At 32.4% G+C, this 17,939-nt stretch overlaps 1 protein-coding gene across 1 annotated transcript; it reads right to left on the bottom strand.

The window, feature by feature from the left end:
* Positions 1–1,880: 1,880 nt before the first annotated feature.
* On the bottom strand, positions 1,881–2,936 carry LOC131028395 (F-box/kelch-repeat protein SKIP20-like). The gene has a single exon (XM_057958661.2). The coding sequence runs from the start codon at positions 2,934–2,936 to the stop codon at positions 1,881–1,883; it is 1,056 nt and encodes a 351-aa protein (XP_057814644.2).
* Between the last annotated feature and the right edge of the window lie 15,003 nt (positions 2,937–17,939).

Genomic DNA, 17,939 nt, shown 5'->3' with positions numbered 1-17,939 from the left:
TGAACGTGGTAAACTCTTAAATTAAAATAGTTTTATATGGTTATTCCGAATTTATCTTTAAAATGTAATAAAATTTAAATAATTAATTTAAATACTATAATTTAGAAATAATATAAGAATCACTTTACTATTATTTTAATTTTCCATTAAATAAAAAATAATAAATTTAATTATTCTATACAGCTAGATATGGCCTATAAAAAAATAATTTTGTTATTCATAGAAAATTGGAAGCCATTTCAAATTTTTAGAAACTTATATTGATTATAGAAGAATTGTATAAAGTGACTAAAATATATCTTGTACAAATGATGGATATGTACCATAAGTTATTAGTAATGAATTTACATTTTGTGGTTTTTCACATTTTATAAATCACATGTATCAAATAATTTAATTAATTAATGTTTCAAGCATTCTTTTAATAAATTTATATTCATTAAATGTTTTTTTTGTTTAAAAGAATAATCAACATTATTGGCTAACATCACATCCTTGCTCAATGAGAAATTCCTTTATCATTAACATTTATTGATTAGGTTTACACATAAAAAAAAGGATCAAATATCAAATCTTCAAAATAGACATCTATTGAAGTGGTTAGACATGTATTGATTATGTTTCATGCTTGACAAGACAACCCTACCATTCGAAGTTGCAAGAATTATGGTGGATGTGAATCAATTATCGAATACAATGAAAATCATGGAAGTAGCCAGACAACCTTTATTATACATGAAAGCTTTACTAAGAAGAAAATCCAGAAGAACATCTCAAATGGAGACACCACTTAGGATATTGGCTTCCAGAAGGCAGATGGCCTTCCTAGGTGAAATAACAAATAATAGATTCTGCACAATACTCAGGTATAAGCACTTGCTTGTGTTATATGCAATCAAATTGGTGCTTGGGGAGGATTTCATAATGGTATATCATAGGTATCGAGTTAATTCTGATATCTAGGTTTGAGCAATCTTGTAGCCAAAAAGCTAATTAAAGTGATGTTTAAGAACCAATTTTTTTGGAGGCGTAGATGATATTCTCAGAAATATTGATAATTTTTGGATGCCATTACCCACATTTTGATAAAAAGGACTAATATGTTCCAAAACTCCCAATCACCTTAATAGATGACGAAGACGAATATAAGTTCTTAGTAATGAATTTATATTTTATGATTTTTTACATTATATAGATCACATTTATCAAATAATTTAATCAACTTATGTTTCAATTATTTTTTTAGTTAACTTATATGTGTCAAATGTTTAAAAAAAAAGAGAATAATCATATTATTGGCTAACATCACATTCCTGCTCAATGAGAAATTTCTTTTTCATAAACACTTATTGCTTAGGTTCACAACATCAAAAAGGATTAAATATTAAATCTTCAAAATAGACATATATTGAAGTGGCTAGAATACTATTATTTTTCACTTAAAATTTTAAATATGAAAAAAATATTAAGATTTAAAATTTTAAATACAAATCAAACATTAACATAACAAATGTAATCTCATATTATATATCAAATACAAAACCAAAAAATATACTATTAGATCATTTTTTATATATTTTATTTTAAATATATTTACATAAACAATATATATTATAAAGAAAAGAAGTATCTCAAATTTTAAGTATTTATAAAATATTAAAAATTAAAATCAAATCAAAAAATAAAATCAAGAAACAAAATAGGAAATAGTATGATAAATCCTATTTCAATCACATTTGAGAAAATAAATATTATAAAGAAATTATATTAATAAAATATTTAAGACACAAGTAACTTAAAACAAAATATTAGCTTAATATATTTAAAAGCGATACAAGGAGGCTATAAAAATATCAAAGTTTACTTGTTAACCACATCTATCAAATTTGCACAGCAGCAGACTTTGTTGATAAAAAACTAAAAGTTGGAAACTCTGCAGGCATCTCGATTTGAATCCATCTCTTATCCAGGAGATTAAAAAGATAGTACACTGAACTTCTGTTATTCAGGACATCTACAAAAATACTATCACGGAACAACACAGCACGGTCCACAGCCCCAATTTGAGAAGGATATTGTCCGACTGTAGCAAATAATTTTTTGGCAAAATCGAATTCTTCTAAGACTAGAGTGTGCCTCCTCAACCCAAACCAATACAACCTCCCAAAAGCAGATATACAGTTCACAACATGCTCACCGGTATTGTCAGTATCTATGGTTTTCCATAGTCGTGTTTGAGGATCGTAAACTTGTAAGCTGCGCCCATGATCGGGGACTACATAAAGCCTGTCATCAACAAACTCAGCAACACAGTAATATTGAGGGCTATCGGGATTCATACGAGGTAAAACGTCCCATTTGTTTTCCTCTACATTGAAAACATAAGATTCCAGTAGATGGGGACTGATGGGGTTCTGAAAAAGATTCTCGACACCACCGGTAATATAGACAAGACCTTTAGGAGACGGTGACACTGCGCATGCAGACTGGTATCGACGGAAAGGCATGTCGCAGCCGAGCCGCCATTTGCGAGATAAAAAATCAAACATCAAAACAGTTGCTCTGTCTTCGTACTTGTTGGAAAGCCCCATAGCAACCAGATAATGTTTTGATCTAACGTATACAAAATTGAACTCATCCAAATAGACTTCCCAATCTGAAATAAACTCTTCCGGGGCTCGGGGCAGTCTTTCCAGCCAATTCCCATGCGGGTAGTAAATAATTACTTCCCAATTACTTGGTCTCTCTGTTAGATGAAAATAAGCTATTCCCTCCTCGCACTCATTATGGCGCTGTCGCTCTTTATAGAAGTTGGGACTGCTCAGCACAGCGTTCCAACTCTTGCAGACGGCCCTAAGGTGGTTGTGGAATTTGTAAGGAACTTTTATGAGGCATTGCACTATCAAATCTTTTGGGAGACCTGGTATAATATTCATTTTGATCGAACTGTCCGTTGATATATTTAGGAGCCCTCAATCATATTCATATATATATATATATTGAAAAGAAACGTCATGCAGCATGATTAAAACACCTTTCGCTAAAATAATTATCTATTTGTTAAATTTAATTTACAATAGTCTCAAATTTTTGTTAGTTATTACTTCGTTACGTTAGAGTGGAGGAAAAGAAAATGGTTTTTTTGGGGGCACACCTTTCATTTTTTAATTTTATTTTCACTTGGAGCAAAGCTTATCACAGTTCCGCTTTATTCTAGTTTATTTGTATTAAATTTTAAAATTTTAATAGTTTATTTTAATTAAGTAATTGAAGGATCAATACATGTACAATCAGAGCTCTGGTAAGGGACATTGAGCAGTAGAAGATACTAGTAAAATATTAGCGACCAGCAGCGGGATTTGAGAAAAATCACACTTTGATGGTACCGATAGTAGATATGTAAAGATGTTACATGGGAAATAACGATAATTGTTTGATGTATTTTGAGTTTTGGCACAGGAATATTGTCTGTGATGGCCTCTCCCTCGAGCTACGGTAAAGGACAGAGAGGAGAAGAAAAAGGGGAGGTAAGAGTAGGTGAAAGTAGGAGCGAGTAGACTCCAAGGATGCGTTTTTAGATGCTCAACATAGAATTTGGTTTAGAGCATGGACATGTTGCTTTCCATTGGCTTTCTAGAGGCTTTGTCAAATCCAATATGAGACCCCAACCAATCTGTGAGGGGAGGAACACCTTAAATTGTTTGGGATATGATTTAATACTCTCTACATCATGAAAATGAGCGGGTGGAGAATCAATTTTCGGTAAAAATTGTTAAGATGTTAATTGAAACATTTTGCCTATCTTTTGGTTGATGATAGGAGTGCAAAGCTTGTAAAAACCTTAATCTTCTTTTCTTTTGGTGGGTTTGGCTACATTTGCTGAGTTTGCCACTTAACTTTTTTGCACTGAATTTGTTCAAGTAGCTAAATCCACATGCTTTTTTAATTCTTGTTTAAACCAGCCAATACTAATTAGAACAAGTTTTGTGATGCACTAAGAGTGCTAGATTGAATAGAGACAAATGTAGGGCATGTCAGTTAAATCGGGTTGAATCTAAAGGTGATGTTAAATATGTATGTTGCATAGTAGAGATCGTGACTTCATAGTCTGTATTTGATTTCACATGAAAGAAGATTATTGAATTCTATATTTTTCTAGGATGGTCTTAATTGGCTCAAAGTCTTATAATTTCAAAGTATTCTCATATTCTACCCTAATGGCAAATCAACATATAATGCAATAACAATTATAAATTTCAGGTTGTGCATGTTTTGATAATTCTTATATGTTTAAGTTGTTCATGATTCATTGAATTTGATTGTTATAGCCTCATTAAGAGCAAGTCTTATGAATGACTAAGAATTGGTTTTTTCCTATGCACTTCCTATGAACTGATACTAGTATTAGTATTGCAAATGTTTTGATTAGGGAGTGAGGCTTACTTTTTACAATGCAGGGAAGGGTAAATGAGGACATGTTCATTCTATTTTCTGGAAGAGCAACAATATTGTTAACACTTAAAAGTATGGCATTGGTAGCCTTTAAAGGTATGATATTGGCAGAAAGCGTACCTTGCAGACATAATCTATCCTAGGACTATAATGAGTAGTTATGAACTTCAAATTATAGGGTATCATTTTAACCTCTCCTTTTTGTCTCCCATATACTCATGATGGTTTGATCTCTTCAAATGGGCGCTTGCATTCATAGTACGTTTTGCTATTTTTAGTAGATTTTTTAATAGCCTACTTTCTTGGGTTTCAAAACTTTGGCTACTAGTTTTTTCTCTCTGGAGTTGCTCAATGTGATATGAGTTAAAAGGCAATCTACAATAACTACATATCTTTCTTTGTCATAAAATTGTAACATTGTTCGTCATGGAAAAGTGTTGATCATTATTATAAAGTGGTAAGGAAGTATTGACCTCGAGGACAAAAATTGGCTTCGTGTTTAGCATCTGCCAGGGGATTGAAATAGCATTGTTTGAATTTATGTTGCTTTGAACAAGTATTGAGAATGAACTTGGCATTATAAAAAAATGATACTTGAAACTGACAAAATTGACTATAAAGAGTACAAGATTTATAGGGATTAAGTGGAATACAATAACATTCATAGCATGAGCATTTGAACAAGAGTTGTGGCCTTTTTTCTAACAATGTTTAAGATATTTTCTATTATTTCCTCATGAGCCCATTTTGATTGATTTACAGAATTGGTGGTATCTAGTGCATGGAGGATAGACCTATTATGAAAGGAATGTTGGTCTTTATGTGGTAAAGGAGAAATTGTGAGTTCAGGGATTGTTACATATCTTCAAAAAAATGTTGTCACTAGTCCATCCCTTGAATGCCTATCTAAAGGTATTCGAAGTGAAATTGTATGGACATAAAATTTGGAGTCAACAATTATATCTTAGTTAAGAAAACTTTGACATATTAGAGAAGTTGAATCATTGCATTTATCTATCAACTAGGAAGACATAGCATCTTCCATTTGCTTGATACTAGATTGAAAACATTTGGGGTTTTGTCATTTGAGGCACTATACTTATATTTTTTAAATAATGCTATACAGTTATTCATAGATGCATGTTTATTGGGTTGTTTGATCTAAATTAACATTGCAATCTTAGCTAATGAAATTTCCTTTCTCCTACAACTTGTAATTTGTTCCTCTTGGCATGTACTATTTTCCAAATGATCTGCCATTGTATTGAAATGTCTTCCTTTTATATATGAACTAGAAATGTGTCAAAGTCACCAGTCACCAATCCTCTACAGGACTTGTAAAAATATAAAATTTTGATTCCCAAGTGTGGATGTTGCAGTGAAGAGATCAAAATCATCTTTTGTCCACATCCAACTAACACTAGTAGGGAAGAAATGAGTTAAAACAAAACAACCCTTTTGTGGAGGTAAACATTTTTTCCCTTCTCAATGCATCACTTTGGCACTTTGTTTTCATTATTTAATTACCAAAGGCAAAAGGTATGGTGTAGAATCCTTGTATACAATTAAAAAGAAAAAAATCAAAGCCAAAGAAAATACCAATGATCTTTGATCAGAACCCCTTGTAGAAGCTAAACATTCGTGTAAAATACTCTTACATGCTTGCTAAAACATCCTGCAATGAACACACTAGACTCCCTTCTCATCTAGAGATACAACAGTAGATCATGAAATGGTACAAAAGCAAGCTTGTGAGAAATTATGATGCATGACACACCTATTGCAAAATTTGAATTCATTCTTGGCTTGAAGCAAGTCATTGGCTCCATTAAACTTTATACCTTTCATATACTATGAAAGGAAACAAAATAAAAACCACAATATATTTTAAATAGATGGAAATAAAATTAATTTTAGGCAACAATAAGAATACGAAGTGGAATGGTCTTCAAAATGCTAAATATGCAATCAAAAAGTCTGAGAATCGGCATGATGAAGAGGTTGACAGACCTACGCTAGGGAGAGAGAGTAGCTACTGTGAATAGGAAGAAAAAATAACTAATATAAGCTTTCCTTCTTGATGCATTGGCCAGAAATACAAATGGAGGAAGGGAATTCAAAAGCTGCACAGATGAGAGGAGAGTTGTAGAAATACTAAGTGTCTGTATGCAGAGAAGAAAGGTGGCTATAAGTGAAGGAAGTAGAACATTATTTGTGTGACACTTTTAGGCCTTGCATAGGGAATACTATAGGAGTTGCCCCTTTGAATGGCTATCAAAGAGCTTAATGCATAGGGGAATAAGTATATGGTTGTGAGAAGAGTGTGAAACCATTGAAAATGGAGCAAGAGGAAGAACACAAGAAAAAAATAGAGCATCATAGAAAATGGCTTAGGGTAACAATCTAAGGTATACTCAAGATCAACCTGCAAATAATAGAACTAGTTAAAGAAATTGATTCTATTCACCTCATGATTATACACAAATAGTGTCATGCAACCAACAATGTTGATGTGGGAAAATGCTTAGAATTTATATGGAAAATATAACATATCCATGACAAAGAAGAATTATTCTTAAAATAAACAAAAGGGAAACTAATATTTTCATAGTTGCTGCTTCAATATTTTCACATTAAACAAAATGTAGGAAAATTATTGGCACTTATAGTTAGCCAAAGTCAAAAGGTGTTCAAATTCAAAAAGGTTCAAAGGTAGCAGTAATTTCAAACAAAAACCATAAATTCTTACATACAACAAGAATAAAACAAACAATATTTACCTTGATGTCTTTTAGATGAAAAGAACCAAATTTAATTTTCAAAGACAATGAGAGATTATGGATTCTGGAACAATCTAGAAAAATGGTTAGCATCAATTTTTTTCTTCAATTTGATGTCTAGAATTATAAAAGAAAGATGCAATTATAAGATATACACAATATACACAATTTGGATATGTTGGAAAGGCTTTAGAAATTTTCTAAGCAAATGCAATTGGTAGGTGTAAAGCTAAAATCCTCGAACCTTTGACAGTAGAAACACATGATCATCTCTATAACCGATCTACAAAATTTTCTATTGTGGCATCCTCAATCCATTGCAATCAGAGTTTTAAAGCCTTGAATAGATAAATGGATTTTTTGTTAGAAATTATCATTGCAATTACTTTCTTCTTGTAGCCCCATGCATGTATGCAAAATGTGGAAGCATAGACAAGGCACTTGAACTATTATGCAGAATGCCACGTCCAACTACCTAGCCCTTGTTTTACAAAATGCCATGTCCAAATACCTAGCCCTTTTCTTATGACAATGATTTTTCCTAAATTTACAAAATGGAAAAAATAAAAATACCATGAGCTAAAATAACACCGGCCAATCAAGAAAAAGCAAATATAAGGAGATAAATAAGTTTAATGGGATAATCCACCCAAATCATTGGATAAAAGGCCTCAAACTGTTTCCAAAGCAATAATTAATTGCAAAATAGCTACTTGAAAACATTAGTCACTCCATAAAGGTAGGGACTAATAATAACTAAAATTCAAGAGGCTTATACTTTCAACCAAAGACGATAAACTTATTCTCCACAATTACACGGTTAGAATCATGTTACAGTACATATCATTTATTATGTTGACTAGATTATTGAAAGGTAAAAATGTTTATATTGTTGGAATCCAGGCACTAAATTTCATTTAGTACAATTATAGGATGTTCCAGATTTATCTACTCAATTCATTCTTCAAATAGGGATGTCCTTCCAAATAAGTAGGTACCTCAAGAAATACAATTAAATTAGGTAGAATTCCTATGATATTATATTAAGTTTCCTATTTCTTGTCGAATCCAAATCAACTATTATATAAATTAAATTGATATGTGAAGGTAAAAGAAACTTTATAAAGATATTATCTTTTAAATTTTGTCTAAATATTTTCTTAAGCTTTCTTTATCATTGTTCTTTAAAGTTGCCAGCTATACTTTTTGTAAGTAAAACTATCACCATTATTTTATAAAATTGTACTACTGTAATATAAGACAACAACCATTAAGGCCAAATAAAATAGAGTAAACTTTTATTAATCATTTATAACAACCTAATCATTAAAATTATAAACATTACAAGCTTGTAAAAAATCTAAAGAAGTTGCATTTTTAGAGATATTGTGTGTACCTTTAGTTATTGTGTGTGTCTCTAGTTTTTCAACCTTAACAAGTAAATGGAAACCAAAGAAGACTTTCCTATGAAAGTAAGGAACCCTAATTTATTTAAGAATTTTATTATGTATGATTCTCTTAAAGTTATAAATTCCTTTCAAGGGTCAATAATGATCATAACAACCTTGAGTTTATGCAAGATATTTATTATTGCACTAAAGGATCCATGAGATAGTTCTAAAAGAAAATGTAAATTTATATTTTCTTAAGGAAGCATCTTTATTCCTAAGAAAGTTATTTATAGTTTCCTATGCATTTATTATACTATGGAAGTATTAGACTCAAAACAACCAACTATTAATGAGGAGAATACTAACTCCATCTAACAAAATCCCTTTTCCTTGTACCTTTCTCATTAGACCAAAGAAAGTAGAATTTTTTTGAGATTTATGAACTTTGTAACATAACACCCATGAAGAGAGATATAATATAGTATGGGATTTTTTTTATCAAATTTGTAGTCTACTCCCATGGGAATGCAATTGAGTTACTCACTTTTAACTTTTTTTCTCTCTATTCTTCTGAGTAGCTAAATCAACATTCCTTTCAATGAAGAGTCACTTGAAATATTAATACCTAGGAACCCACAAATATTGATGGACCACCCCTTATGAATTAGAATTAGCTAACCATTTAGGAGGATCATACTTGCAAGCAAGGATGATAGAGTTCAGGTCAATAATCCTAGTGCTAGAGTTTTGTTGTATATACAATTTAATATGTTGAATAGATTATTCAAAGGTTAATATATATTTTTTTTTTCAAATATACACATCAAATATCATTTAGTACAATTAAAGAATGTTTCTTAAATTTTTGTCTCTAAAATTCATTCCTAAAATAGGTATATTTTGCATAGGGAATGTAGCTACTCTAGGTATATACAACTAAATTGGGGAGAATTCCTATGATATCGTGTTGAATTTTGTATTTATTGAGGAATCCAAATCAACTTTCATATAAAGGAAATCAAGATGTGAAGATAAAAGAAATTTATTAAAAAGATTAACTTTTCATTTTTGTCTATTTATTATTTAAAGCATTCTTTGTCCTAGTTCTAGAACCTTGTTAGCTATACCTTTACTTTTTCAATTGTAAATTTTATGACCATTTTTTGTCAATTTGTAGGAATACAATATAAAAAAAATCATAAAGACTAATCAAATAGAATAAAAATCATGCAATAGAAAAAAATTATAGTATTTATTTATATCAAAAATTAGTTTTTAAAATTATAAATATTACAACCTTATCAAAAAACTTCTTAACTTCAATTTTTGGAGCTATTATGTGTGCCTCAAGGTGTTGTTGCACAATTTATTATAATTTTTCTATCACTATACATTTTTTTTTATAAATTTCCAACCTTTTAAAAAAGGATTGTTGTTGATGACTGAGGAAAGAGTCATTTTTTTTTGTTTTTATGCAATGAGAGAGTTGTATTGAAATTATATTGATAACAAGGAAGTGTGTATGAGTATCCTATAAGATAGAAAAAAATAAATCTATGTGAGGGATGGCTTCGCATTCGAGGGAGTTTGCTAGTTTCAAGCTAGGGCATTAGAGCTCTATCTCGTGAGTGCTGATTTTTGGTCTATGCGGGGTGGGAATGGAAGTTTGGTAGGTTGCAGGGTGTGGTGGCTCCTTTGGGCATCATGTATGGTGCTAGTGGCTATGGGGGGTGGAGGGGCATGGGAGGAGTGCTAGTGCAGGGTGCAGCTAGGGTTGGCCTTGTGACAGCGTTGGGGGGAGCCCATGGAGTGAGGGGGGTTTTAAACCTATTCTTTTATATGTTTGCATTTGGGAGGGGTGGGTGATCGATGTTTGTTGCAGTGGGGGATCGGTGTTGTCTATGGTGGGATACCTCCTTGCCCTCTTTGGGTAGGGTTGTGGTTTCACAGTTGGGTGTGATGTCTTTTGCTCGCAATGATGCCTCGGGGGTTTCACCTGGTATGGGTTTTCGAGCAGCGCTGGGCTTGAAATCACCTTCCAAAGGTTATAGGACCTTTGTTAATAATCTTTTTGATCCAGATCCAAGTATCACAAGTACTAGTATGTCCAATGGTTCTCGAATTTTGAAGATTAATGGTTGTCTTGAGAGATGCAAAGAGAGGCCGAAATTGGTTATTCTACCTTAGATGATTGATGAGGATGTTGAATATTTTTCAAAGCACTCACTTTACTCCAATTTTTTGGGGATGAGGGTATTTTGCAGTTTCTGGAGAATTGGGCTTATAGTTAAATCATGGTTACATTAGATTGCATGGAGGATCGCAATGGGGTCTTTGAGGGAGGTTCATATTTTCATAAGCAGGTGGTGTTGTTCATCAAACCATGGCATGTGGGATTTAACCCTTTAGAGGAGCTTCTGAATAGTGTCCCAGAGTAGGTTTGATACCTATATTTTTAGTGGAATGTTGTTGGGAGAATGTGTTGCGAATGTTATCTTTATTGCTTGGGAAGCCTATTGGATCCTCAATGCAAACCCTAGGGAGAAAGGTCATGACTTTTGCTCATATCTGTGTTGAAATTGATCTTATTAAACCTTTGCTAGATGTTATAGATATGTGTGTGGGATCTTATTCTTGGGTCCAATAGCTTGATTATGAGACTTTACCCTTCCGGTATCACCTTTGTCATGACTATGGTCATTGGTAGTGCAAGTGTCCTAGGTCTAAACTGACAATGCATCTACCTCAACATCTCTTCAGTAATCTTGATGGGGATGATAAAGGAAAAAGCTCCTTGTCTGATAAGGCTATTGGTATAGATGGTTTTCTCCCAACTAGGACAAGGAACATGAACTGGGGTCAAAAGAGGTCTTTGAAAGGAGAGACAAGAGGAGGATACTTTTAAGATATTTGAAGCTTTGGATGATCTTGGCCAACAAGAGGTGAATCCAGGAATGCTTACTTTGGATCAAAGTGTGGTAGGATTGGTTCCTGATAGTGTGAACTTGGTTTCTTCTTAGGCCTAGTAAGAGGTTGGGAGTCAACTTATGGATACAAATCAACAACTAGTGGCTTAGGAGGGACCCATGCTCTATTGATTATTTTTTGGACTTGATTTGTATATCGATACTTGTATATTTTAATTAAGGATTATTTTTATTACCATTCCTTTTGTATTTGCTCTAGTATTGGGCACATTTTATGAGAATTACAGTATTATTATGCTATCTTTATGATGCTACTATTTTTTATGCATTATGTACATTTTGTGCTTGGTGCTCTCTATTTTTATGATGTTGAACCTTGTATGAGAATCATATATTCTCTAGCTATTATGTACATGGACAAGTACACTTGATGTGCTACTAAGAAGGCAGAACCAGGGTATCTTTCCATTTGATTTTTAGGTTGGAGTTATTCCAAGATGATTGATATGTGGGAGATATTGTATTGGTTGTAATTATTTTCCCTTAGTCATCGTAGTCAATTTGAGTGTAATTTTTTAATATATTCATAAATGATGACCCAAATACCATCATTAGTATGCGTAAATAAATCTTAGCCTTTACAAAAGCCCACTAAGTGTGTGCTTTAATATTTTACTCAAATTTTATATTTATAATAAATAAACTGGGAAAATAGGCTTATATATATTTAATTTAAATGATGGATATTAATTTATTTTATATTTTAAAGAGAAATGAGAAGGAAGGGGGATGGACATGGTCTTTCAAATGGTGGAGGAGTTTCAAAGGAAGGCATGAACAAGGACAAAGATGGTTATTGTGCAGTTGGTGTTGAAGCTTGGAGATTTGAAGTGCCTTTTTTCGTGAAGGGATCCTCAACTTCCTATCCCTTTTTCCTAGTAGAAAGGGATTGTTAGGATTAATGTTTCTAAACCTTAGAGTGTCAAAATTGATATATCGTTGATTATTTTATTATTCGTATCCTAAGTGTTAACTTTCTATGTTATCATATTACTTTGTGGGACCCATTTAAATTGGCTTCCTATATTTTTTGTGGGAAGCATTAAATTGTACCACGTGTCACCTAAGAAGTCATATTGAAAGATAAAATTTAAAGGTCCCAATTGAATGACTAGAAAAACTATTGAAAGCCTAAAATAAAAACATATCTTAGAACTGCAGAGGCTAAGAAGAAGAGGCAATAGATTCATGACCCAAACTAGAGGGAGAGAGAGCCAAATTTGCAGCTAAGATGATTTTTCCACTTTTAAAGACTTATTCATGAGAAAACCAAAGAAGGGGGACATTAGGGAAGAAAAAAGACTGCTCTTGAGGCTCTAGACCAAGCTCCTCTACAATTTCCTCTAGCTTTGCCACCCAAGCATTAATTCTCTCTTTTGGAGAAAACAAGACAACACCCTCATCCTCTAGGTATTCTTTAATCCAATTCTTTTTCCTTAATCTTGGAAAATCAGAAGAAATTCCAAAGGAAATTCACATTTTCCCCATCATTGCAAATCTGAAACCTAGTCTTCCATACCATCATTGCAAAGTTGAAACCTAATCTTTCACACCACCACAAGGCTGACTAGAACCATATAGATAACATGTGGATACCATAACTACATTTGTTTCTACTTTAGTTATGTCAAATGGCGTGAGTGATATTTTCCCTTTGTTCTCATTCATTGAAATCAATGACAAAAATTGGTTGACATCAATAACAACATACATCATATCTGTAAGAATCTCCCCCTTTATCATTCATGATAATACTATTCATAAAATATTTTCTCTCGCCCTTTGAAATCAAGGGAAAAGGGTAAGGGATTTTCATCTCAATTTGCACTAAAAATATGCTCCCTTGAAATTATTAAACCAATATCTACTATCCTAAGAGGTGGCCTTGGTTATCCCTAAATTGATATAGAAAATATTTCTTCAAATATACTAGTAATATCTACATAGTTACTCTATAGACAACAAAATGGTACTGCTCAACTAATCCTTATTCTTTGCATATCTAGATAATGACAAAAATTTCCTATCTGTAGAAATCCGGCATATTACTTTAAAGCTAGAATGTTCTTGTAAATTACCCGCAATTAGGAAAGAGTGGTATCCTAGTGCACCTTTAAAGAGGACACAATGTGACTTTGATATTCAAACTAAATCTATACGTCTTATGAATCTTCTACAATAGTGGGCACCTTCTTCTTTTGATATTTTTTTTTTCCATCAGATAGGATATTAGTTAGAAGCCAACCAAAGCATCAGAACTTCTCAGAGCTTACCAATGTCTCCTTTGATTTTTTATTTTTTAACCATAAGCCACATCAGTTGAGTGTGCAAGTTCTCTATTTCTCCTCTTATAACAAAACCCTTATTATTTATTAGGTCATAGATACTGGCATTTGAATTATTTGTGACTCAATGTCTATATGATCTTTTTATGCTCCTTGTTAGAATAAGCCATTTTGGACAAATATTATCTTACACTTTTTAACACATATTGATTAGTCCACATGATTGTTTAACACTTTTTATATTCTCTTACAAAGCAATCTTTGCTTTAGCACATCTATTCAATGCATTAGCCATTATTTTGATGTTTATCATATTCATTGAATTTTTCTCTATGTGCTTCTCAATATGAGATTAATGGGATTTGAAAGAATCAAATTGAAGCTTCATTTATTTTTTGGGAGCTTGGGATGAGTCAATATTTACCTTAGACAATCTCTTCTACACTAACATTATGGCTTCATCAATTAATTTTTCACATTCAATATGTTGTTGAAGCATGTCCTTTCTTGCAAATGAAAGGAATACATCTCCTAGTTGTAACTTTTGAAGATGAGGTATATTGTACAAATCAAATTGTCCATCATGTGTTGAAAATTATAAAATTTGGGGAGTGATCACCCATTGGAATTGCATTTTTTTGTGGAAATAAATCGTTAAAAGAATAATTAGGAGCAATAGAAGAGGACAATTCTTCTATCTTTTTTAGGCTCTCCCTAATGCTATAACCCAAGGAAGCTACAACTCGTTAAAATACAATATTGGAATAAAGGAATGACTGTAATTTATGGCTTTACTCCATTGATCAATAAATAATGTTTCTACTTTGCACCATTAACTGCTTTTGGCTTATTGCCTTCAACATCTAAACATTTTCAATAATCTCTACAAGTATTGAAAATATTAACTAGGTTATTAGTATGTAGAGAATTACATTAGTTAATGATAAATCTCATAAGCCATGAGAAAGAACATGATTTAGTTCAAAACATTATTCAACTAGGCCCCAACACATCTAAATGCAAACTCTTAAAGTAGTATGAACACAAATATCCATGGTGCAAGCATGGAGACATTGTCCAAATGTTCCATTAGTCATTAGTTACCCAAAAAGTCCATACAAAACTATTTACAATATTGTAAGGAGATGAATATCACTATACAAATCATGATACATATAACTTTACCCTTTTTGAACAACTCTTTTACATCATTTTCAATATTTTATTGATACATGTTGGCACAAGTACATGATCACTTTTACAACTCAAGATAAAGCATACTAGTTAAACTATGTTACTTGGGTACTCTAAAAAAATAAACTTGTGGTAAACCACACCATTTGGAATTTAAGTGGAACATACCTTAGATATCCATGAGCATATCGTCAAAATTACATGACCATGTTGATCAATATGGTAGAATACAGAGCATTCAAACTTGTCTTTTGAGACCCTTTGATCTACCTTGGTACAATCCAATACACAATCATCTCTAACTTTCTTTGTGGAAAAAGTTGTGGCCTAAAACTCTAAATATAACATCTCTATAGCTCATCAAACTTCACTTCTAAACTGCAAGATGATATCTTGCTATGTAAATGAATGAATATCCAAATATTGGGTCTCTACCTTGGAAGTTACGCTATTAATACCTTGGACTTGATTATCCTACAACTTTCTACTATGTGTGATACACCAAATTGGCATGATAAAAGCAACTATTATATAGTATCGTACTCTACATGCTCATTTTTTTGTTAAGCCAAGCACCTTTAAATGAATTTTTTTCTCATGTTTCTTTATGCTTGGACTTTAAGATCCACATTAGCTAAACTCGATGAGAACACCAAAGAATCACATGAGACATCAAAATAATAAAGTGTAATAGGGTCAAATTGAGGTTGGTGGAATAAAAAGCTAAGGGATTTTTATCATCTTAAGTCAACTTGTCAATCAAAGATGATGATTTGTATGAGAAGAATATGTTAAGTTTTTCTCCCTCTTTTATCTAATAGCCAATATTTGAATTTAAAATTGAGCTGGTCACATCAACAAGCAAGAGGAGGGGAGCAAGACTACAACAGTTGGCACATCTGATTCAATCAATATGAAACTAAGGCAAAATTTGAACAGGAAAAGTCTACTGATTCAATCAATATAAAATTGGAAATGGATATCTAGTAAATAATCCCCCTCAAACTTGAACCTCCACCTGCCATTGTTTTGGAAAACAAATCTTCCAATCATTAGCCATTTCGTTGGAAATTGAAACCATTCTCCCACCAGTTTAATTCTAACCCATATGTCCCTACTTTTGGGAGCACATCAACCTTTGAATTAGCTTCTCTATATATATGTTTATAGGAAACATTTTTGAACATATTCAAAATAGATAAAATCTTCTCTAATAAGGCTTGTAGACGCCAATTTGGGGTTGCTGATGACTTGATTGCATTAATCACTATTACAGAATCATCTTCACATTCTATGTTTCTTATACCTCCCTTGGCGAACTCAATAATACCCCAAAGGAGAGCTTTAAATTCTGCAACATTATTAGTATCTAGCTGGATAGGAACTACAAGTTTGCCTCGAAAATTTCCATTATGGTCCCTGATTACACAACCTATACTTGGTGGGTTGGGGTTACCTTTTGAAGCACCATCAAAATTGAGCTTTAACCATCCTAGCTTCAGAGGAGACCAAAGGATAGAGCTTCTCTCACCCCTCTTTTTTCCAATAAGGGGGGAATTTTAATGCCATTCCAACTAAATTTGATTTTACCATCCCAATCTGTGAATTCCTTCTTGGAGTTGGGGTTAAAGGCAAGTTTACAATTGTTATTCTCCACAAATTGGGAATTGAGTCTAGCTTCCTCGATTTGTTATCCAAAATCCTCCTATTTTTGTCTTTCCAAATCTCCTGTATGAGGCAAGGAGAACTATTTTCCCATGAGGGGCTCAGGATCCCTTCTTCAGGTCTAATTGGCCAACTTTGAAAAAGAGAAGAAATTTCATTGGTACGAGAAATGATCCAACCTATCTTGGCACAAATCCATCTCTAATACTTAGCCAAAAATGGGAAATTGAGGAGAAAATGGTCCATAGATTCCTCCAAGGCTTTACAAAGAATGCATCTTGAGGGGCCTTCGAAGCCCATTTTCATGAACCTTTCTACAGTTAAAATTTAATATTTGATTGCCAACCAAGCAAAGACCACAACTTTAGGGATGAGTTTGTTGCTCCAAAAACATTTTTTGAGGAATTCCAAGGTCATTGGTATTGAATTGGTTGGCTAGTAGATTGTAGCATTCCTTTACACTATATTGACCTGATTTAGATGGAGTCCACACTACTACATAGACAATGTTTAAGACAATTTTTAGATGGAATCCACACTACTAAATTGTGGAATTTTTACAAGCTTACAATCCTGGAGGAGGCTAACAAGATTTCAATGTAGCTGAAGGAAAGAGAATATAGGATCTATAAGCTTCACAGTCATGAGAAGATAAAAATGCATACAATGAATTTGTAGTAAATTCCATTTTACCATTCAAGAGACAGATATAAAAGAATTCACAGTGATATCCACAAGAAAATATTACATCATACTCTTGATACTAAAGTACACACAAACAATAAAATTTGTTAACACGTTTGAGAAAAAAGAACTGTAAACTATAATTATTCTTGTGCTCACCTTTATTGGGGAAAGATCATCAAAGAAAAACATGCCAAGAAGGGACCACCTTAATCCAATTTATTTGGCTTTGAAGTGTCCAATCACTAAGAACTACAAATAACCATATTAAATTTACAGTTATGTCAAATGTCTTACATAACTATTACTACTATGCATGTACAAAATGTAACTTGATATTCTAACCCCATACTAACCTAATTTGTCAAGATCTTATTCCCTCTTATATCATTATAGACAATCGGGACCGCCTGAAAAATGTAAAAAGGACATGATGTCAAAACCAAAGTCACTTACAAAAAAAGACATAAAACTTCACAGCCTTTTGAAAAAAATCATTCA

The sequence above is a fragment of the Cryptomeria japonica genome, unplaced genomic scaffold (assembly GCF_030272615.1).
Source record: "Cryptomeria japonica unplaced genomic scaffold, Sugi_1.0 HiC_scaffold_474, whole genome shotgun sequence".
NCBI classification, from domain to species: Eukaryota; Viridiplantae; Streptophyta; class Pinopsida; order Cupressales; family Cupressaceae; genus Cryptomeria; species Cryptomeria japonica.
Note: the sequence above shows the minus strand (reverse complement) of the source record. Positions and strands in the feature narration are given on the sequence as shown.